This window comes from Halichoeres trimaculatus, unplaced genomic scaffold, assembly GCF_033239565.1.
Source record: "Halichoeres trimaculatus isolate MK-OKI-2021-1 unplaced genomic scaffold, fHalTri1.1 fHalTri1_scaffold_9, whole genome shotgun sequence".
Lineage (NCBI taxonomy): Eukaryota > Metazoa > Chordata > Actinopteri > Labriformes > Labridae > Halichoeres > Halichoeres trimaculatus.
In genome coordinates, this window is record NW_027437188.1 from 32,959,469 (window position 1) to 32,982,069 (window position 22,601).

The 22,601-nt window shown below is 37.6% G+C and overlaps 1 protein-coding gene across 1 annotated transcript in view; it reads left to right on the plus strand.

Moving 5' to 3' along the window:
* LOC141797441 (calcium-binding protein 8-like) overlaps positions 1–22,601 on the plus strand; it is a 114,331-nt gene that overhangs the window by 44,123 nt on the left and 47,607 nt on the right. Inside the window, exon 5 of the mRNA XM_074678783.1 lies at positions 8,575–8,687. Coding sequence (XP_074534884.1) covers positions 8,575–8,687 — 113 coding nt within the window. The remainder of the gene's footprint in view (positions 1–8,574; positions 8,688–22,601) is intronic.

Genomic DNA, 22,601 nt, shown 5'->3' on the forward strand with positions numbered 1-22,601 from the left:
GTTTCTCCTCAAAATTTACGTTACAACCAGTTACAGTCAGCTCAAAGGAAGATTACCTACAAATCAAAGCCAACGTTACCTGTAAATGATGTATAACAGGGACCAAAAATGTTCAAAAACCTTCGGCACAGACACTTTACCTTTCACAAAAGCCTCTCACAGGAGTGTGTGAATCATGTTGTACACAAACAAAAACTTAAATAGTCTTATTAGTCTTAAAATGAGCCGCAATTGCCTCACAGGTCCAGAAGAATGCCTTATTTTAGAATATAAAAAAACATAAATAACACCTGAATTGCTTGAAGAGTGGAGAAAAATTTCAATTAAATTCAGTTTTCAAATAAAAATAAAATAAAATTAAAATTAAATTTTAAAAAATAAAATAAAATTAAAATAAAATTTCAAATAAATTACAAAATTAATGTTTGGTATTGGAAAAATAAATTTAAGAAACACACATGAAACTGAAAAAATAAAGAAACGGTGGTTTAAAAGTGTAAAAAGTGTAAAAATTGTAATGGCATCAAAACAGGATTTCACTTTTTTAAAAAAATAAAATAAAATTATATTTATTTTGGATTCTGGATATTAAAGACAAAATGTCACTAAATACCTTAAAAATCCAAGATTTCTAGTTTTCAGATCAGAAAAATAAAACTGAAAACTACACAGAGATAAAAAAAAAAAATGCAATCAAAAAACTAAAATGACATCCAAAGAAAAACGTCTCATCTTGAAACTCATCATAATGTAAAAGTTTATAAAAATTGACTCATGAAACATTTGATGTCTGTTTTTTAACTTCAGCTAAAAGTTATTAAAACCAAAAACCATGTGTTTCTACACCAATATTTATTTATTTTTTTGTATTGGTTGCGTTTTCACATTTTATTTTTTAATACCAATCATTAAAGTTGTGTTTGCTTCATACGAATGGGGTAAAAAACAAACGTTGTCAAGTTTCTTCTTTTAAGAAAGTATTGTTTAAAAAAAAAAAATTAAAAAGTAAAGCAATCCAGGAATCAGTTTTGACTTAAATCATCTTGATTAAGACATTTTTTCTTGACTTATTGCGTAAATGTGGATCAAAGTCTAATGAGACTATTTTTACTTAAAATGAGACGTAAACACCCACTTAGATTATAGTTTGTTGTAGTTTAACTGTTTAGTCTACAGTTTACAGTTACATTTAGCAGACACTTCTGTCCAAAGCGACGTACAACACAAGCAAGAATTTAGACAGAAGGAAAACCTAGTTAGTGCAACAAAGTGCCACAAGTTAGTTGGCTGCAGGTGCTGCCATTCAATGCAAAAAGTTTTCCTTTTTTTCAATAATGTAGAAAAATTTAGCCCTCTAACCACAATCAATTTGAGCAACAATATACTTCAACAACATTCAATAATTAAAGCTGGAAATTCACTAAGAGCTGGGTCTGAGACCTTCTGACTCATTCTACCCCTGAGGACAAAGAGAAGAAGGGTCAGATTAAGGGCCAAAGTGTTCCCTGAACAGATGAGTCTTCAGATATCTATTAAAGTAGAAAGGAACTCTGAGGATCGTATAGAGTTGGGTAATTCATTCCACCATTTGGGCACAACAGAGGAGAAGAGTCTGGCTAGAGATTCAGAGCAGCGCTGCGCTGGGAGCACCAGGCGTCTTTCACAAGCAGATCGTAGTGGGTGAGAAGGAGTGTAGACCTGGATGAGGGACCCCAGGTTGGCAGGAGGCGTTCTTGTCAATGTTTGTATAAAAGATCCATGTGTTAAACATAAATGCAAATATTTTCTTCTTTTAAAACAAAATACTAGAAACAAAGACCATAATTCTAAAGTACGCCATTGAAACTTTAGATTTGATGTTTATTACTTCGAAGAATAATCTTATTTTTGAGCCTTTTTTTGATCTCTTGTCCAAAGTGTCATGGTCGCCTCTGTCCACATGGAAACAGTGTAGGTGCGGGTGCACCCATCACAATTTTCTGGCTGATCACTGATCTTTAAAAAGCCAGACCTGCTCATACCAATTTTTATTTTTTATTTTTTATAACTGACAGCATATTCCTTAAATGTTCCGATCTTATTTTATTGAAAATCATTGAACAATTCCTGTGAAACAATAGAATCTTTATGTTTTTATTAGTGCTGTCAGGTGATTAAAAAAATCAATCTAATTAATTACAGGATTTGTAATTAATTAATCTAATTAATCGCATTTTAATCTCATATCTGCTTAAGGTCCCAAAATAAAGATTTTGAATTCTAGGACATTAAAATTACATTAAAAGACATTAAAAAACGTTTAAAAATAAGGTGGGAATATATACAACACATTTTTAGGTACCCTGAGGCATAAGGAACACATGAAAAAAGTTTTATGGTTCTATCTTTACAAAATCTACACGGTCCTGCACCTAAAATAAGCTGATTTGATTTTTAGGACGTTTTTTGCTTCTGTCTCATTTTTACTCAATATTGACTCGATTTTCCCTGCAATATGAACTTCTATACTTCTATGAGGTCAGGAGAACCAGGGCTAAAGGCTAAAAACTGTGAGGAACTATATACAAAACACTTTTTTCAAGTCTTGGATGAAAGAAAAGTGAAGTATTCTCAATTTAACATGCTCTGAACACACAAACTGATGCTGATTGGTGCAGAGCAGCCCCAAGCTGAAACATGACACCAGGAAGTTGGAAGCAAATTTTCAAAGAGTTCTTTAGATTTAAATACAGGATATATATCGATTATTCAGGGCTTGTTTGATGCAGTGGAGACTGTAAAATTATCTGTTTTTTACAGAATTGAGCTAGAGCAAATGGTTGATTTTCTGCAGATTTTCAAAAAGGACGTGTGAATAAACGCGATGTGGACAGCAGTCACTATCACTCGCTTCCCTCCCTCAGGTTTAAAGCATGTTGCTGACGTCACTTGTGATACATTCAGGGACCGTCGGAAATTTGAAAATCTGACGAGAACTCCTCTTTTTCCAAGTAGGACACACTATTTGTAAATGGCAGACATTTAAAAATAAGTGCGTCTTTGAACGCCCCGCGGGTTTGGGATCCAGATTTATCTGCGTTAATCTTTATAACGTGTTAATGTGCGGTGTAATTAATTAATCTAATTAACGCGTTAAAATGACAGCCCTAGTTTTAACTTAAACAACCAATAAAGAGTCCTGAGTTTTAGGTCTCAGAGCAAAAAGCAACAATGGCTGGCTGTCCGACCTTCCTGGAGGAATATAAGATCAGTTTCATATGTAAGGATTTGCTGATCACTGATCCCCTAAAGTTAAGGAAATCAGCACCAATCGATCGACATGTCTAAAACAGTGCTGTTATATTCACACTCTAAGTTCACACTCATTGACTGGAATGTGTCAGAGGACGCGGTGAAATAAAGTCTTCACACCATGAACCTGCTCTTCCTTTGTGCCTGCATTCAGAGCAGTTTGGGAGGTGACCCTTTGTGAGCTCGGTTACACGGTGACAGAGCGCCGGTGATCCAGGGACGCTGCACAGAGGAGAGCAGGAGCATTAAGGAGGATAAGAATAGATGGTAATGATTGTATCACAGCCAAATGGGCAGCTGTGAGGATTGGATCCTCTGTCACAGCCATCGATTCAGAGTCCAGCAGCCAAGTCCACCTGATATCCAGAAGAAACTGACAGGTTATCTGCTCCGCTCATCTCTGCCAATCCTTGAGATTGTTATTGAGCTGTGAGTGTCCTTCACGGGGAGGTGTGACCACACGTCTTTGTTCTGATCCCAGCTCTGCACCAGCACATCTTCACTTTTTCTCCCATCCTTGATGTTTTCTTCCTCACTGACTTCATCTTTAAGTTCGAGCCTCTGCTTGTCCTCACAAAACACCGACAGAGACGTTTAGTTTCTCTCCTCTCGCTGTGTTTACTATGGGCAGCAGGATTTGGCGTCCGTCTTCAATAATTCATGGTTGTTTCAGGATGAGACACGAGGCCCGGCGCTGACATAACAGGAAGAGAGCAGCGGAGCGCAGGTGGCTCGGACTCTGACAGACACAAAGTGACTCAGTGACTTCAGCGGATGGAGTTGAGATGTCACAAACTGCAGATACATCAAAACCAGAGCTGGCGTGCAGCAGTGATGAGACAGGAGAAGCAAACAGGGATTTTAAGGTGAAGCTAAAAAAGGATTCAGAGCTGCTGACGGTTTGTTTGTGATCACTCTGTACCAACAAAACTAAACACAAACAGGGAAGTGAAGGAGCTGAGTGTGATTAATGGATTCTTATCAGAGTGTGACGTTTTTATGAAACTTATTAGTGCAGCTCAATATCTCTCCTGGTTAAATCTTTGTTCTGAAGTATTTTACCCTAAATGTTAGAGTTTGATTTCAGGGACATAAAAAGAAAGATAAAAACAAGAGCTGACATTAACCGCCCTGTGTAAGGTCAAGAGACAAATGACTGTTTTATATTTTAAAAGAAAACCCAAAGTTCAATGTTAGGTGTCAATATCAGACTGTTAAACATGGGATAAGTCTCAATCTGTGAGGTAAAGATTTTAAAAATATCCAGACCTTCAATAACCTTTCTAAAAAGTCAAATGAGAACCAGGCAAAATGGGAAACTCCCTTAGAATCATGACTTCACCAATCGTTTTATTTTCTTTTAACAAAAACAAAAACAAACAAACAAAACAAAAAAAACAAGAAGCCATCTTTCATAATCTGTAATTTTTCAAAAAAAAAAAAAAAAAAAAGTACTAAGAGGCTGTGACGACCCTGTTTGAGGAGATTGAAGAAACACCTTTGGCTGGAATTGTGCGCACACTATCGTGAAGACGTGACTTCACATCGTGTCTCTTCGGCGGCGAGCGCCTCGTAGCCAGCAGTGGCTCTGCAGCGGAGGTAGCGCCGTTTTACGACACGATGAGAACTAGAGCCTTATTTAGCGGTGTTTTTGTGTGAAAGTAACGCGCTGAAAATTCTCTAAATAAAGCGTGAATGCAGACCGATACCTGATTTTTTTGGTGGGAGTCCGTTTATTTGTGTTTTTGGTCAAGTAAAATATGGCCCCGTCTGAGTGCAGAGGAAACCTGCAGAGGAGCAGGGAGGGGGTGTTTGGTGCGAGCGCTCTGGGCTTCTGCTGCACAAAAACACTGCTGTAGGGGTAATTTCTGCCCTAAACCTTGTGATAGGACCCAACTTGTTCCATCCCGGAGTATCACTTTAAGGCTCCCTGCTTCATAAACACCCTCCCCTCTGATTGGCCAGCCCTCTGGAAGCTGGGGCGGAGCTACAGGGAAGACCTAGGTCCCAAGAGCGAACCTTTTTAGTCAGTCTGAACATCCAGCTTATCCAGCGTTTACTTTTTATCTGTAATTAAAATTTAGAAATGAAGAATACCTCCTCTTTAAGCACTAAATCTCAGGTTTTATTGGGTCTGAAAAAGCAATTACTGCAAGTTTTGTTAAGATCTATTCTCAGAGGAATCAGAGAGACTGTCCTCACGTTACAACTTTATTCTTTTTGAATAAATTTCAAGTTTGATTTGTTTTATGTCAGCCTGATTGTTTTTCTTTTTTGAGGAGGATGAGTCAGAAGTTTCAGCAGAAGTGAAAAAGAAAGCTGCAGTTTCTGTATCACATATTTTTGGCTGACTTCACTCTTGCAGAAAGCAGCTCAGAGGTATCCAAAGATCACCTGTTCGACATCAATCTAAAACCTCAGCAGCACGTCTGCCCCTGCGTCTTCAGATCCTCTGGTTTGTTGATAGATTGCTGCCGACAGCTTTTTCCCTGCTCACCTGAATTTCATCATTTCAGACTTCTTCCAGGAAACATCTTGATGCTTTGCTGCCAATTTGTCAGATTTCAACATCTCTGTGAGTGTGTCCGTTGGTGCTAAGAGGGTAACATCGTCCGATCTTTGCTCCAAACGGCTGCCTGCTGCTGAAACGGTGCCTGATGAGAGAACCAGGGCTGAACCATGCAGAAAATTAGCTTTAAAACCTCTTTCACACTACAATTGGCACACGCATGCACTCGGCTGAGCTTTAAATACGGCTCTTTACCAGCCTGGTGTCATTGCTCACGCCGCTCCTCACGCTGTTCTACCTTGAACCTGTTAGACCACACCATCTTTATCTCCCCCATCGACCATCCGTCCAGCTGTCCTGGCGTCCTCTGATCTCTGAGCGGCTCCATCTGGCCTGGAGCGCTGCATCTGCCTGCTGAATATGCATGGGCGCAGGAGCTGTCAGCGGCATTAACCATTACATCACAGCGCGGCCTTCCCGGTGGCTGTAGGGCGGGCAGACTGTGTGGTCCTGCATCGCTGGATTTACACATTTAACACATCTCATTTTCAGAAGTGCCTCGTTCTATACCGAACAGCCAGGGCTGTTGGCGCCGACTTACAGTCCATAAAGCCAGACGAACTCGGCGGGGGAGACAAAGAAACCTCACGAGGCTGATGAAAGTTTTCATCTCAGGCTGCAGCCGGGATCTGCTGCTTTGGATCCGTTGCCGTCTGCAGAGTTTTGATGATTTGTTTTGGCAGCAGCTTCAGCAACTATCAGCGGGCTCCTGGATCAGTGTTGGATTCAAACAGCAGGAAGTCAATGTTGTGAGTGACTCAGATGCTGTAAACTTTGATCTGCTTCACATCCGGTATAATAGAGCCTGTCAGAGCTCATTGTTTTAACTATCTCATGTGTCTGTCGTGGATGGAGGGAGGGAACTGTGGGATTTGAAGCGTGCTGGGATTTTACTGGAACAACAAAGACATTAACAGAAAACACATTTCCCTTTTAGCTCCAAAGAGCTTGACAACAAACACGGTGGAGAGGAGCCCACAGGCTTCAGTGATGATCGCTCTGCACACCTGTTCAATCCTGAAACTGCTCATTCTGATGACCAATAAAACTTTTTCACTCTCTCTGCTTCTCAAGGGTTCACAACCTTTACCCTCATAAGAGCCATTTTGCCTCAGCTCACCTGGATGAAAGTCCCTTGGAAGCGACAAAATCTACTCTTCAAAATAAAGACGAAAAAGCGTATCAAACTCTACACATAGAAAAATCTACTGAATAAATATTTAGGCAAAAAGTGTTCATGAATTTGTACGTGTGATGTCTTACTTTTTATTTTTTTTTAAATTTGCAAGATTTTTTCTCTTTTAAATGAAAAAAAAAAATTAATATCACAAATGTAATTTGCAAATTTATGAAATTTCAGTAAGTTGCAAAAGTTTTGAAATTTCAAAACTTGCAATCAATAAAAAGATTACATTTAAAAATGTGCAAAAATAAAAATAAATAATAAAATAAATAAAATAAATTTTATTTGAATAATTTTATTTTATTTTGAATAAATTTGCTAGATTTTTTTTAAAGAATTAAAAAAATGTAATGTTACAAATGTAATTAATTTGCAAAATCCATTAAATTTCAGTAAGTTGCAAAAGTTTTGAAATTTCAAAACTTGCAATTAAAAAAAAGATTACATTTAAAAATGTGCAAAAATAAAAAATAATAAAAAAATAAAATAAATTTTATTTGAATAATTTTATTTTATTTTCAATAAATTTGCTAGATTTTTTTTAAAGAATTAAAAAAAATGTAATGTTACAAATGTAATTTATTTTTGCAAAATCCATTAAATTTCAGTAAGTTGCAAAAATTTTGAAATTTCAAAACTTTACATAAAAAAAATAAAAATTACATAAAAAATGAAATTTACCAAAAATTTTAAAAAGTAGAAAAAAAAAATCAAAAATTTGGATTTTCTCTAAATTTGAAAAAATGTAAAAAAAAAAAAAAAAAAAAAAAAAAAAAGATATTCCAAATATTTGCAAAAATGGAAAAAAAAAAATCTTCTTTCACAAATTTCCTGCACCGCTTATATGCTTGGGTTTGGGAAACATACATTTATCCTCTCACAAATAAACATGGTGGTAGGAGTATCATGCTGCAGGAGTGCCCAGTCTGGAACCAGGAATCTCCTTAAGGTTGGAGGACTCATGAACAAAGAAAGATATGTCAAGATTTCATAAAACCTCATACTGGCAGCAGCAAAACTGGGTCTGGGTTGTGGCTCCTGGTAAAGACCCAGCTGCAGAAAACCTAAGTAAACTTTATGGACTTTCCTGCACAAAGCCCTGACTTGAATCCCGTTGAAAATGCGTAAAGAGGGCTGACTTGAAGACCAAGGTCTAGGCCAGGAGAACATCAAATCTGACAGGGCTTAAAAGATTTGACCAAGGAGAATAGGCTGAGATTTCTCAGGAGACAAACTTCAACAAAAGACTCTGCGAGCAAAAAAGGACGCGCAGCTGACTGTTAGCATCAGGGGGTAGGGGTTCTGACTCTGGTAGTTTTTGTGAAATCATTTTGTTTTTTGTCTTTTCTGGGTGAAAAGAAAAATAAAACTAAGATGTTTGAAAAGCTGTGTCAAATCTTCATTTTGACCTGAGCTGTAAGCCTGAGGTTACTCCTTTGGTACAGCTCAGATGGAGGAGGATTCATCCAGGAGTTAGAAGTCACTAACATCATCTCAGCTTTCACTAACTGTCCTTCTTCCCTCGTTCCAGGTGACGGACAGGTCGATTTCAACGAGTTCATGACCATCCTGGGCCCCAAACTGCTGTCGTCTGAAACCAGAGAAGGATTCCTGGGCAGCACAATAGATACCATCTTCTGGCAGGTAAGCGCTCTTTGCTGAGTCATAAGCCGTGCAGTGAAACAAATGTGGAGAGGCAGATGCTGCGTGTCTCAATTGGAAAGTTGTCACTGCAGAGTGGAACAAGCTACCAGACATTATGATGATTTCCAGGCGTCGGCTTCAGATTTATTTCCTGGAAAACTTCCAGCACGTTGCCGAGCTGCTGTGCAGTGAGGGCTGTTGTTGTGTAAAGGTGTGGCTCAGATAGGCAGGCTTTGGTTTGCTGTGACGTCACAGTGTCCGCCCTCATCTGGACTAACCAGATTTACCAGCTGGATGAACGACTCTTCTCACAAATTTCCTGCGGTATACTGTTATCTCTGTTTTCCTGTTGTAAAGTGGGGTGTACTGAGATTTCCAGGTCTTATCTCAGATCCATGTCAGCGACAGTAATTGCAGTCTACCTCTGTTTAACCTTTTTTTCCCGCTCTACTCTAGGGATCAGTGTTAATTCCTTCGACAAAGTATATGACAAAAAATATTAGTCAACAAACCTTTTCCATAGACAAATATTAAAGACTAAATAAAGAGACAGACCTGATGACAAAAACTGTGGAGAAATGTATTCACTAGCAGCTCTTTTTTTTTCATGCAAACCGCCGGTTACCTTGACAACACAACAGATGGGTTGTTAACATTAGTATAATATTTGACTAAAATCTGCTGATATTCGGTCGACTAAAACTAAACTAAGACTAAAAGTTTTCAGATGACTTAAGTATGACTAAAACTAAATGGTGTGTTATTCAAAAGACTAACACTAAATCAGAATTTGATGTCAAATTAACACTAATAGGGACAGACTGGTAATTAGCCTGGCTGATTTCTGGCGCTGGAACTGGGCATTTTGAAGCATATCAGCATTTTTGTTAATTCGATGGCCGATAAGAAATCAGTTTAAAACTGTTATTCCTTTGGCTTTGATATGGACGCACTTCTCTGTCTACAGTCACAACTGTGTCAATAGCATTCTCCCACCCACAGTAACATTTGATGGCACATGGCTGTGCATAGTCAGGCGACAATAACGACTTGTGATATGCTAGCCTAACGTTACCGAGTTACCGTGCCTGATTTTTGTTTATTTATTCCAAGGACTTCCCAAATGTCTCCTCGTTCTTGTTCTGGCTGTTTAACCTCCAACCTGTTCACTCCAGGGGCCTGTACTACGTAGCTGGATTAGCTCTTAGTGAGATAACTTCCGCACTACGAATGTGGATCTCCTTTCATCCAGACACGTTGCCCCGGTAACTGATGCTGAACGCCAAACCTGGTCAGGAGCAGGTTAAGTTCCTGGATAAGAGCTCACGGGGTGTGACAGACCGCCCGCTGACCAATCGGTTCTCTTGGGTGGGAATAAGACTGCACAGTCAGTGAAGTCCTCCGGCGTGGGACCGCCCCCTGTCTCTTTGGCCCAACATTTTTTCTTATGGGCTGTGAACAAACAATATCTTACTGATCATCATAACTGAGACATTGTCAGGGAAAAGTAGAAATGTGTGCAAATGGAATCTTTCATACTGAGCACTTATATTTATTTTTTATTTGCTCCCAGCTCCTTTTTTCCCCACTGCTATTGCATCTGCAAAACAAACTGCCTATAATGATCGTTTTCCTTGGGATTTGTAGGAAAGTGGACTCTTTCTAATTATGAGGTCGGATATGATGCTGATCACACACACACTGACTGACAACATGAATGAATAAGGACCTGACTGCCTGTGTCGTCACATGATGAGATAGGTCTATTAATATCAGCATTTTGGAAATGTACGCATTCAAAGAGTCGGCTCCTCGCGGCCGCAGTCATGTTGCTCCTGGCCTGGATAATACTGCGGTACTCCTCGTATTTTTGCAGGATTATTTGCTACTCCTCCGCCGTAAAGTAGGCTGCTCTCTTCTCCAATGTGGAAAATGCTCCAGGGCCGCTAATCACGCCCATTTTATGTGTGCGCGCACAGATCCCAGCCGGATTCACTTATCGAGTTGATAACGAGCCTCGTAGTACAGCAGATCTGGATGACGGAGATCCGGTGAAGTTCAGCAAGTTGTCACAGAGTTATCCTGGATGACTTAATCCAGCTTCGTAGTACAGGCCCCAGGTCTATCTCTGTTCATCATGTCAGTTTGTTGACGTGATCAAGTTAAATAGGATTTGGTTTGGACACTGTTTGTTTTATTTTGAAAGTCATTAAGCATTTTAGATGATTTCCGTGCACAACTTCCTGTCCCACTCGACCTGCTTTTTGTGAAACAGCCCTGGCATTCTGCACTGCAAAAAACTGACATCTTATTAAGTGTTTTTGTCCTATTTTTAGTAAATGTCTTTTTAGACTAAACATGAGCCCCATTCACCTGATCAGTCCAGAAAAATGTCTTGTTTCAAGTTATTAAAGACAAAAATAACATCTGAGTTTATCGTAACAAGTTAAAAAAAATCTGCCATCGGCACGAGAAGAGTTACTTGTATTTAGACATTATTCTAGTTTCAAAAAAACAATTGAGCAAAATTTTCTTGTTCCATTGGCAGATTTTTTTTACTCTTTACAGGAAGTTCAGACCTCATTTTTGTCTTTAAATATTAGAAAATTAGAAAATGATTGCCCATTCCTAATCAGTATCAGTCCAGAAGAAAAAAACATACCTCTACTCCACTCCCAAATTGTAAATTCTTCCGATTACCTCCTTATTTCTGACACTTGTTGCTGAAGAGTTTGTTAGAGCATGAGCTCTTTCTTAAAAACCTGATGTCATGAGTTAAACTCCTTCACTGGTTAATGAGTTAATTCATCCTGTGGTTTGGTCTTGATCTCTCTGTCTACCACAAATTCTGATGAGCTTTAACATAGCATCTTCTTTTATATTTACAAAGAGAGATGAGAGCTGCGTGACTCTTAAAAATGAGCGGCAATGACGTGCTGTATATCCTATTTTATTTCCTTCAAAAAGTGTGTGCACGCCACCGCTCTGTTACTTTCTTATGGTCTAAAATGAACCCAAGCCTGTTGCTAACACTGCTACTTTTGTAGCGCTAGTAAATCACGCTGTTGCTCTGAGGTTAAATTCTAGGGAACTACTCCCTCTCCATCCTGTGTCAGATGGACAATTTCAGCATCGAGCTGTTTTAAATCAAGCGATTTACGACTTTAATGCACAAGATGTCATCTTGGACAGGCATCCGTCAGTCTGGTGTTTGATAAGAAACGGCTTTAAAGAGGTGATAACTCTGAGCTATCCGCGTGTGGACTTGGACACGCGTCAGAGTAGAGCATGAAACTTTTTAAAGATTTAACACACAAAGCAGCCAATTCAGTCAGGACATGAACCCAGTGATGGAGTTTTCAGATTCACCTGGTGTGACACTGGCAGCTGTGTTTTATAAAAACCCTTTAAAGGGCTACAAAAAATCCCTGTAAAAATGTGAGGATGGTTTGGCTGAAGGAGGTAGGGATGTAAGTTTTAATGTGAGTGTGGAGGAAAGCTCACTGTCCAAAGTATAGAAATAAGAGGCTTGGGGGAAAATGAGTCAGTTTAAGTTAATATTCAGATCTTGTTTTTCTTTTTTTATCCTTTCTTCTTCTATAATAAGTCCAGTGTCTGACTGTATTGAAGAAATTTGGTCTTGTAGGTCTCAATGTGTTTGCTCACAGTTGTGAATTCATGGGTTTACACTGCAAAAAACAGAAAATCTTATCAAGTGTTTTTGTCTTATTTTAAAATGTCTTTTCAGACTTAATGACCCAGCGTATGCGGCCGAAAATAATCGTTATGATGATTTTCTTTATTTAAACCATTTGAGAGTCAACTTTGCCGTGTGCTTTGGATCGTTGTCCTGCTGGAAGGTCCAGCCACGTCTCATCTTCATCATCCTGGTAGATGGCAGCAGATTCAGATCAAGAATTTCCCCATACATGGCTCCATTCATTGCTCCGTCAGTTATATGAAGTTTGCCAACACCATGAGATGAGAAACAACCCCATGCCATGATGCTTCACCTCCAAACTTCACTGTTGGTGTAGTGTTTTTGGGTGATGAGCAGTGACATTTCTCCTCCAAACATGGTCTGTAGTATGACAGCCCAAAAGTTCAGTTTTGGTCTCATCTGACCAGACAACATTCTCCCAGTATTCTACAGGCTTGTCAAGATGCTGTTTAGCAAACTTTAAACCAGCTTCAACATGCCTTTTCTTGAGGAATGGAGTCTTGCGGGCTGAGCGTCCAAAGAGGCCATGGCAGTGGAGTGCATTGCCTATTGTTTTCTCTGTAACAATTGTACCTGCTGCCTCCAAGTCTTTCTGGAGCACTTTCAGGGTGGTCCTTGGCTGGTTGAGTACTCTTCTGACTATCTTTCTGACTCCCTGGTCAGAAATCTTCAAGGAGCTCCTGTGCGTGGCCTGTTGATGGTAAGGTGGTGCTTCTTCCACTTGTGAATAATGGCCCCAACGGTGCTGACTGGAATATTCAGGTGCTTTGATATAAGTCTGTAACCAGTTCCATTCTGATGCTGAGCAACAATCAGGTTGTGAATGTCTTCAGAGAGCTCTTTGCCTTTACCCATCATGAGGTATGTGGTATTTAACTGCTTGGTGAAAAAACACCTTTTTTTATAGGACCATCAATTTGCTCTAGCCCAGCTGATGTTGGTTTGCACTAATTGGAAGTTCAAGTAATAATTACTGACAGATTTCAGGTGGTATGGTGCATTTTCTTGCCAAAGTATACAGCCTTTCCATGGTGTGTTCAATACTTTTTTCCTGAGTTATCGTACTTAATTCACCATAATCATTATTTATGGACCTGAACGTTGTGATTTCTTTTCATGTGTGGATTATTTGAGTTAATACCAATGTCTGGTAGGAATTTTGTTTGAATTGCAGCTTTGGAAATAAATGTAATGAGAAAAAAGTTGACATGTTTCATATTTATAGACATTTTTACTTAAAATAAGACAAAAACTCTTGATAAAATTCAAGAGTAGCAGTAGAAAATAGATACTCTGAGACAAAGTTTTGCACCAACAACCTCATAGTTTGGTTTTTCTAACTTTTGGTTCAGGCTCATGTGGACTCGTCTCAGTTTCCGTGCTCTTTGAAGTGCAGTGCTTCAGAAATGATTTATACACGGCGCAGAGTAATATTGTGACTGATGGTGGTAATATGTGACTCTGACAGATGTGTCTTTGGACAGCCTGGAGGGCTTTGAGAACCTGCAGAGACTCCCTGACAAAGAAACACGAGAGAAAATGTCAGAGCGGGAGTGAACTGGAGTGACTCTGAGCGTCTGCGACTGCGAGTGATGAATGTGCAGGCGATAGGAGGAGTGAGGGAACATGGACGGATGACAAATGGAGCAGGTGCGAGGGGGAGAACGGGACACTTGGCTGTGATAGTAACACTTGGCGAGCCCGTCCTCTTGATGTAATCACAGGCCGACCCGGGCTCTTTCTGCGGGTCAGGAGCGTGTGGTTTCCATCGGGAGGACACGACTCTTTGGAGGTCTGAGAGCAGTGTGCTGCCAGCTCTGATTGGCTGCTGCCCTGACCTTGGTGAGTGTAAGGCTTTGGGTCTTTGTGGTTGAGGGTTTGGGTTTGCTGCGCTCACTAACCCACATTCCTGGTCTGATGAATACAGAAGCTTGAATCATTGAACACCTCGTCTGATGTGTGGAGCATGTTCAGAGGAGGAAACTCACCCAGGCTTTGAGTTATCATGATTTCATAACAATCTGTGTCTTCCTGTCTATTTATCTCTTGTTGTCCTCCTGCCTGAGCAGCTGAAGTCTCTATCAGATAAAGGAGAAGCACGTTGAGCATTTTGACTCTTAAACCTCTAGGTATAAACGTCTGCTCGTATAACACAAACTCAAACATAAACACGGTGCGTGCTGTGAAACTGTTTTCTAACAATTGAAGAATAGAGATGTTTTAGCAGCTCGGGTAAACATGAGGGAAAATCACACTGTCTGCTCCAAAAGCCCACCCGTCAGCGCAGCAAACACTGAATAAACCATCACCCCTGACGACTCATACCGCCGCCTCATTATGTCCTAATCACGGACATCTCCAGAAGACTCAAAGTCAATAAACGCTTCACTAACAGCAGAAACTACATTTCCTGTGTGTCGATGAACAGAAAAAGACAATCCAACTGATTATTGCTCCGAATGATTCACTGAAATATGGACAAAGTGTCTCTACCTGCTCCCGCTGTGCAAAAGTGAAGCCAAAATACACTTGATAACAGAGTCAATATGCAGTATAAGGATCAGTTTGAAGAACAGCTTCTACAAAAAAAATCACTCAGCTTTATAAAACATAGAAAGTTTCATCTGGTCAGTGAAGAATATCACTTTAAAGCTACTCGTGTGCTTAAAAACTAATTAAAGCTGCACATTAATCATCATGATCAGAGCTAATTTTAATGACCTTAACTGTCTGGAAGAGAAACTTCTTTGATGTGTAGTTTGATAATTTGGTTTGGCTCATTTCCCATCCATCAACATAAAGAAGGCTGGCTTAATTACCTACATTAACTGCAGTCAGTCAGTCAACGCAATGAGATGTGATGTTATGTTTTAAGCCTGAACTCTTAACCTGAAAGGCTCAATATTTAACAAGGTTTTCTGTACGACCAGGTATGAAAGAGAAATATTTATTCATATATTTTTATTTTTCTGTAACCTTAATTTTACCAGAGACATCCCCATTGTGAAGCAAAATCTCATTTATAAGTGAGTTCTGAACAAGACGGCAGCACAAAGAGTTTCAGAGACAAAAACAAGTAAATATAATAATAATAATAATAACTATTATCATTATTATATAAAAAAGAAATAAATAAATAATAATAATAATAATAAAATAAAAATAATAATAATAATAATTATTATTATTTGTATTATTGTTGTTGTTGTTGATAACAAGAATAATAAAAGTTATAATAATAAAAATAATAACCATTTGTAATATCATAAATTCCTTAATTTGCAAAATTTGTGAAATTTCAGTAAATGCCTAAATTTAGAAACTTTAAAAACTTGCACAATTAAAAATAAGGCATCTAAAAAATGTGCAAAAATTCAAACATTTTTGAAATTTGCAAAACTTTTCAAAAAGTAAAAAAAAAAAAAAAGTCCAAAATTTGCGCATTTAAAAAAAAAAATGACTTTCAAAAATTGTGCAAAAATCATATTTGGAATTTGCAAAACTTTTCAAAAACTTGAAAAAATTTAATATTTGCAAAATGTTTCAAAAATTGGGATTTTTTTTCTAAATTTGAAAAAAATGCAAAAAAAAAAATATTTTCAAAACCTTTGATTATTAAAAAAAAATAGCAAAATGTTCCAAAACTTGGCTTTTTTTCTAAATTTGGAAAAATGTAAAAAAAATAAAATAAAATAAAATAAAATAAAATAAAATAAAATATATATATATATATATATATATATATATATATATATATATATATATATATATATATATATATATATATATATATATATATATATATATTTTTTTTTTTTTTTTCTCAAAAATTTGATTATTCAAAAATTTGTCAAACAAGTTTAAAAAAAATATGCCTCCAAAACTGAAGGCTTTATTGACAGATTTGATGCATATTTAGCTCAACATTTTTTTTTAATGCATGATTTTATATAGTGTCAATGTCTTTAATTATAAGTACCCTCTGAAAGAAAAATATGTATATTTATTTTCAGTTTTACTAGTTAAAGCTACACGGAGCTGCTGCAAAGGAGGCAAAGAGCCGCGGGCTGCAGACCCTTGGACATGATGAAACAGTTTCTGCTTCCAGGATATTTGTGACAAACAGCTCCAACGTCTCCAACTTTGTTGAGTTAAACTACTCTACATTCGTTTGCAACCCAATAAGCTCCTCTTAGGCAATGACTCAGCAGCTCACAGCACGCTGCAGAATTATTATGAGATTCAAAGCAGTAAACAGTTGTTGTTTTGAATCAATATCAGAAAGCCAAGCAGACACTAAAGAGACTAAACAAAACACTTCAGATCTGTTTAATAAACCCTCTAACCTCCTCAGTTTCCTCTGATCGACCCTACTTTAAGTCTGCTTTAGTTTGAATATTTGGCTTTTTCAATAAAACATGAATCATGATGAGCACACAGCGCTGAAAACATTTAGCTGGAGGGTTTTTGTGTAAGCTTGATTAAAATCCACACTTATCAAAGCATCTGACAACGATCCCCTGATTATATTTCCCTCCATCTGGCATTTTGTTGGATTAAATGATGAAGTATTTATTCTCCTGTAGCTGTAGTTGTCACAGTTTGTCTCCATCAGAGCGCTGCAGGATTCACTCACTGCTACCATCCTCGTATTGTGCTCTGGTTTCAGTCTTCTTCAGCTCCTCGGCTTCTTTCTCAGCTGAGAGATTTTCACATTCGACTAATGTCAAGCTGAAAGTGTCACATCCTCACCAACTGGAGTGATGGGACGATGATTCACGCGCTGTCACACACTCACCTTCCTACTCACTCGTTTCTGCTCATGAACACTTTGCTAATGTGTCTAATTATCCCGTCTGGAATATTATAAGCTCCTAATTGAACAACTGCAAACATTTTATTTTGCTCTGTGTTGCTATTAGCAGGATAATTAGCGAGGAGAATGACTCATAAATATCAAACATATTATTAAACTCTCAAAGATATGTTTGTGCCGTCTGCGGTGATTACCTCCAGAATTAGCACGAAGCACAAATATCATCTTTATTTTTCATGTAAACACTGAATCATGCGTCTCCAGAACATCATTACTCAAAGGTGGGAGGACACACTTGGTAAGATCGAGACTCCTTCGTGCTTTTAATTACAGGTCAGTGCCAGCCGGGTTGTACTAATTAATCCCTGAGCAGGTTTCTGACTCATCCCGCAGATGGTGATTCATCCGAGCTGACCCGAGCACAATGCAGAGCACACGACGCTCTGAATGAGGCTGGAGGAAGCCATTAAAGTTCTGTCACTCATTCATAACTTGTGCAAACTCAGAAGACACGAATTGCCAAACACAGAGTTTCATTTCTGTTTGATTGAGATTCATCACATGAAGAAACGAGCGGAGTGCGCTGAAACATTCAGGCCTTTTCCAGCAGCTTTAATAGAGCATCATATTTGTTTTACCTCTTTTGTTTTTCTCCTGTGCAGCTGAAATGAAACAGGACTGAGTCCAAAACAAAAACAACTTGAGGAGGTTATCTGGAACATTTTGTTTTGGGATCAATACTGAGAGCTCAATGATTTCATTTCATGACAGTGTCCTGATACGCACGCCATCGATTCATGAAGATTTTTTTTTTTCAGATGATAAAACCAAAAAAAGTGGAGCTAATATTTCTGAGTTTCTAAAAAAAAAAAAAAAATCACTTTTATGGGTCTTTGGCTTTCCTCCCAGCCCACAAAATGTGATATTTAATGACCAAACCTGTTCTTAGTAGTGCTTGTGAATGTAAAATCCTGACCTAAAACGAGCTGTTTGGATTTTGGGGATTTTTCGACGTCAACGATTCCCTTTTTTGACCAATCAGGAGCAAGTCTGACCTGATTGGTCCACCAGAGCAGATACCCCCCGAGTACAGTAGAATGCCAAAGTTGAAGAGCCAGGGCTGAGGGAGTCAAAAGAAGAAACATTACAAAAAAAGGCTTTAATTTCCTTCGCCAAGGAAGTTATGTTTTTGGGAGAGTTTGTTTGTCTGTGAAAAACATAACTCAAAAAGTTACGAACGGATCTTGATGAAATCTTCAGGAAATGTTCAAAAAGATATAAGGAAGATGTGTTTACATTTTGGAGGTGATCCGGATCACCGTCTGGATCCAGGACTTTCCAAAAGGATTCTTTATCATTGTGAGATAGGGCCGTTTTCACCATATGTGTATATAACTCATTGATAAATGGTCGGATTGCTTTGCAAAACAAAACAAGACAAGGTCACCATAATTTCTCACAGATGTAAAAGTACGATCCAGATCCTGGAAATATTCTGGATACTAAGATCTTGAATATGAAATATGCACTGGGTCATCATCGCAATAATAATGGTAACACCAAATTGTAGCAGACAGTCTGCTGAAAGGGAGTATAACATTAAAGTCGGACTAAAGTGTTGGCGACAATCACAATATGCTTGGTGGAGGTCTGTGCTCTCTGAGTGCTTTTCTAGTTTACTGTAGGACTGAACTTGTGATAAACAAGGTTAAAATAGTTTTGGATTTGTCATTATAGTTTAGTTTTAGTTAGTTTTGACATTTTTTTCCCATTACAGTTTAGTTTTAATTAGTTTTAGAGCGGGCATTCTAGTTTTTATTTAGTTTTAATTTTTGCAACAAGGCTTAGTTTTAGTTTAGTTTTAGTTTTTCATACCTTATTAACCAGGTGCAGGGTTCAAAAAAGTCAGAGTAAATATTTTGTCATACTGTTTATTTTCAAGTCCAACATAGTGCTTACTGCTCAGTCAATGCTGATACTGAACTGTTGGCTGCTGCCTTAAACACAAGAAAATAATATAAACTTAATATAAAAATATAAACATAAATTATATTAAATAATTTTAACATGAATTAAATAAAAATAATAAAAACAAAAATTATACAAAACAATATAATATGAGAAAATGTGTCAGATTAATTTAAATCCTAAAGGCTATTAATATTGTCAAAAACTATTACTAAGGGGATTTTGTCTATTATTCTAGTTAGTTTCAGTTAGTTTTGTTAACGCAAGATACAGTTTTAGTTTACTTATTGTTTTTGTTTTCTTTTCTAGTTTTTATTAGTTTGAGTTAACTGCAATGTATTTTAAATTTTAGTTTTCCTTTTTAGTTTCGTTTTAGTTAACTATTATAACCTTGGTGATAAAACCTGTATCACCTTTCCAATGACAAAACAGCAGGTGAACAGCACGCTAACCCTAATGACTCATACATACACTCAGTCGCACAAAGAGGAGCTTCTTTTGATCCAAACACACAGGTTTCGAAACACGGTTTGATTCCCAACAAAGGATTTAAGATGAGTGGTGCTGGTGCACACAGGGCGGTGCGGCAGCAGCTGTAACATCCAGTCAGGTCATTGTTCTCCTTTAGATTCGAAAATGACTTTAAAGTAAAACCTCTAAAAGTTTCCAGACGAATTAAACCTGAACCTGGGAGCTGATTATACCCATTGTTCATGATAAACTCTTTTGATTTGCTGAACAGAGCTTTCCCCGTCAGGCTGCACAGTTTCTCTTACAAGCAGTAAAGATCTGAAATAAATCAAAGCTGGCTCCTCATTTTTTATCGCTCTGAAAACGTGTCCGCAGAGAGGGGGGTGACTTTTTGTCTTGTATCTCTGCTTTCATTGTGATATTCCCTCTCATATCTCTCCTCCCTCCTCCTCTTTGTTAAACTCATGAAACTTTGGCAGCAGAGCCTCCCGAGGCAGAACGGTGAATAGTAGCCTTGAGTGTGAGGAGGTGTCTTTTTTTTAACCTCAGTCTCTGTGACCGTTATTTTTAGACCCAGCTCTGGTCAGAGAGTCTGAGTTGAGACGTCGTTTCATAGATTCGGTTTTGACAGCTGGCGCCTGTCAGCGTCACTGTGGAGAGCTCTGTATCATCTTCACGCAGGTCTTCTTTGATGTGAAACCTGTTTTCTGTGAACTCTCTGTGACTGAGTCAACACCACCTGGTCTGAGCCGCCGGCGCTTTTAAGAAGAATATCTCAAACACAGGATTATTCTTTCCTCCTGGAACACAAATTGATGCTCATAACTAATTCATGAAGTTTCCAGTTTACTAAATGTTTACAGCTCCTGAAATATTAATCCCAGCTCAAACCGGACGTTTCTGTATTTAATTCTGGAAATCCAAACCATGCTCTGAGTTTTGTCGTCCCTGCGGCTTCACGTGGAGGACGACTTCAGCTTCCAGGTCTTGTTTGCTCCGGTTTGAAGAATGAGCTTTAAAATAAGTTTTGTTCTTTGGAGAGCCAGGTGTTACTTTGGGTTTGCAGCAGCCCAGGCTTGTTTATTATTGACTGGTGGGTTTGAAACTTGGATGATCAGTTTATGTCCGTGTTTGCGAGGAAGAAGGAGCACCGAGGGGAAGGGATTGGAGAGGGTTTGCAACCACCTCGAGGACTGTAGTCTGCTTGTTGTGGTTAAAAATGCAGGAGAGTGTTCTCGCTGCAGTTTTTAAAAAGTTAAAGCGCCGGCTTGTTGTCGGTGAGTGGAGAAACCAGCTTTAGGGTCACGAGATGGAAGAGAAACGCAGATATCTTCAGACACAGAGGTTCAGCAGTCAGTAAAAAGATGGAGGACCTGCAGGAGTGTCTCAACGATCCAACACAGCAGGAAGACTTTTTGCTTTTTGTGTAAAGTTTAGAAAAAGTGTCCAGTGAAGCAGATCAGAAGCTCAGCTGTCAAACGCTGCAGACAGCATCAGACCAACCGCACAGTTCAGTTGTTGCTGCCTCCAAACCAAACACTGATGTTACTGTAAGTCTGCATTATGTCTGACAATAGAAAGACAACCTGTTTTTATCTTAAAGGTTTTTTTCAGGCTTCAACCAGAGGACAGGACAGTGGTGAGAGCACATTTTTGCAGCTGAACAGCTTCCTCTGTGGGTGATACACTTCATGCAAAATGACAAACTGTACTTTTAGGTTTGGTTTTCCTGTCTTAGAGTCCCAAATCTTTTCAAACAACCAACTTCAAAAGACTTCAAACAGCTACAGCTTGTCTGTTTTTTATTTGCTAAGTCAGGCTTCAATTTTTTCTTTTGCAAATTGCACAGTTCTTTGACACCTTTTTTTAGTGCACTATTTTTAATATTTTAATTTTTAATTTTATTCAAAATTGTGTGCATTATTATTATTATTATTATTATTATTATTATTATTATTATTATTATTATTAATAATAATATTATTATTATTATTATTAATAATAATAATAAAATTACTATTAATATTATTATTAAAATTATTATTATTATTATTATTATTATTATTATTAATAATAATAATAATAAAATTACTATTAATATTATTATTATTATTATTATTATTATTATTATTATTATATAATACTAATAATTATTATTATTATTATATAATACTAATAATTATTATTATTATTACAATTTTATTTCATTATTATTTTGGGTTTTTTTTTACTACTTAAGCTCTGTTTTTTTTCTCTATTTTTGTAATTTTGAGGGTGTTTTTGTAATAATTGTTTGGGGAGAAATTCCTTGTATTCTTGTGATACTTGGGGAATAAAATTGGTTTTGATTTTGAAACTAAATCCCTGCCTCTGCTTGGTGTAACTCTGGACAGATTAAGTGTTTTAATCTGCATTTGTAAATCCATGTGTTTCTGTCCGACTGTTCAGAGATTTTCCTGCTTATTCAGATATTTACCTGAATGCTGGAGTTTCCCTTACAACTGCATGAATCACAGTGTTAGTCATTCTTTAATATTGATTCGATCTCAAGGACCGAGTCAGTTTACTGAATCACATCAGAACCAGCATCTGTTTAAAATCATTGAAGAAACAAAACTTGGAGTTTTTATCCAATCAATTTAACCAGTACGCCATCACAATCTTTCCCTTCTTTCATTTTATTTTTTACTATCTTTCTAATTTAAAACACTTTGAATATGTTTATGTTGAAGAATATTTGATTTGTAAGTTTGGGATATTTTTATTTTATATTATGCTGCTTTAATGTCTTTTAAGGAGCAACATTTGACAAGCACTGATGTACGGTGGCCATAGGATGTCACACTGCAAGAAACTGAAATCTTATCAAGTGTTTTTGTTTTATCTTAAGTAAAAACTGTCTTTTTATACTTGATATGAGCCAAAAAAAAACTGCCAA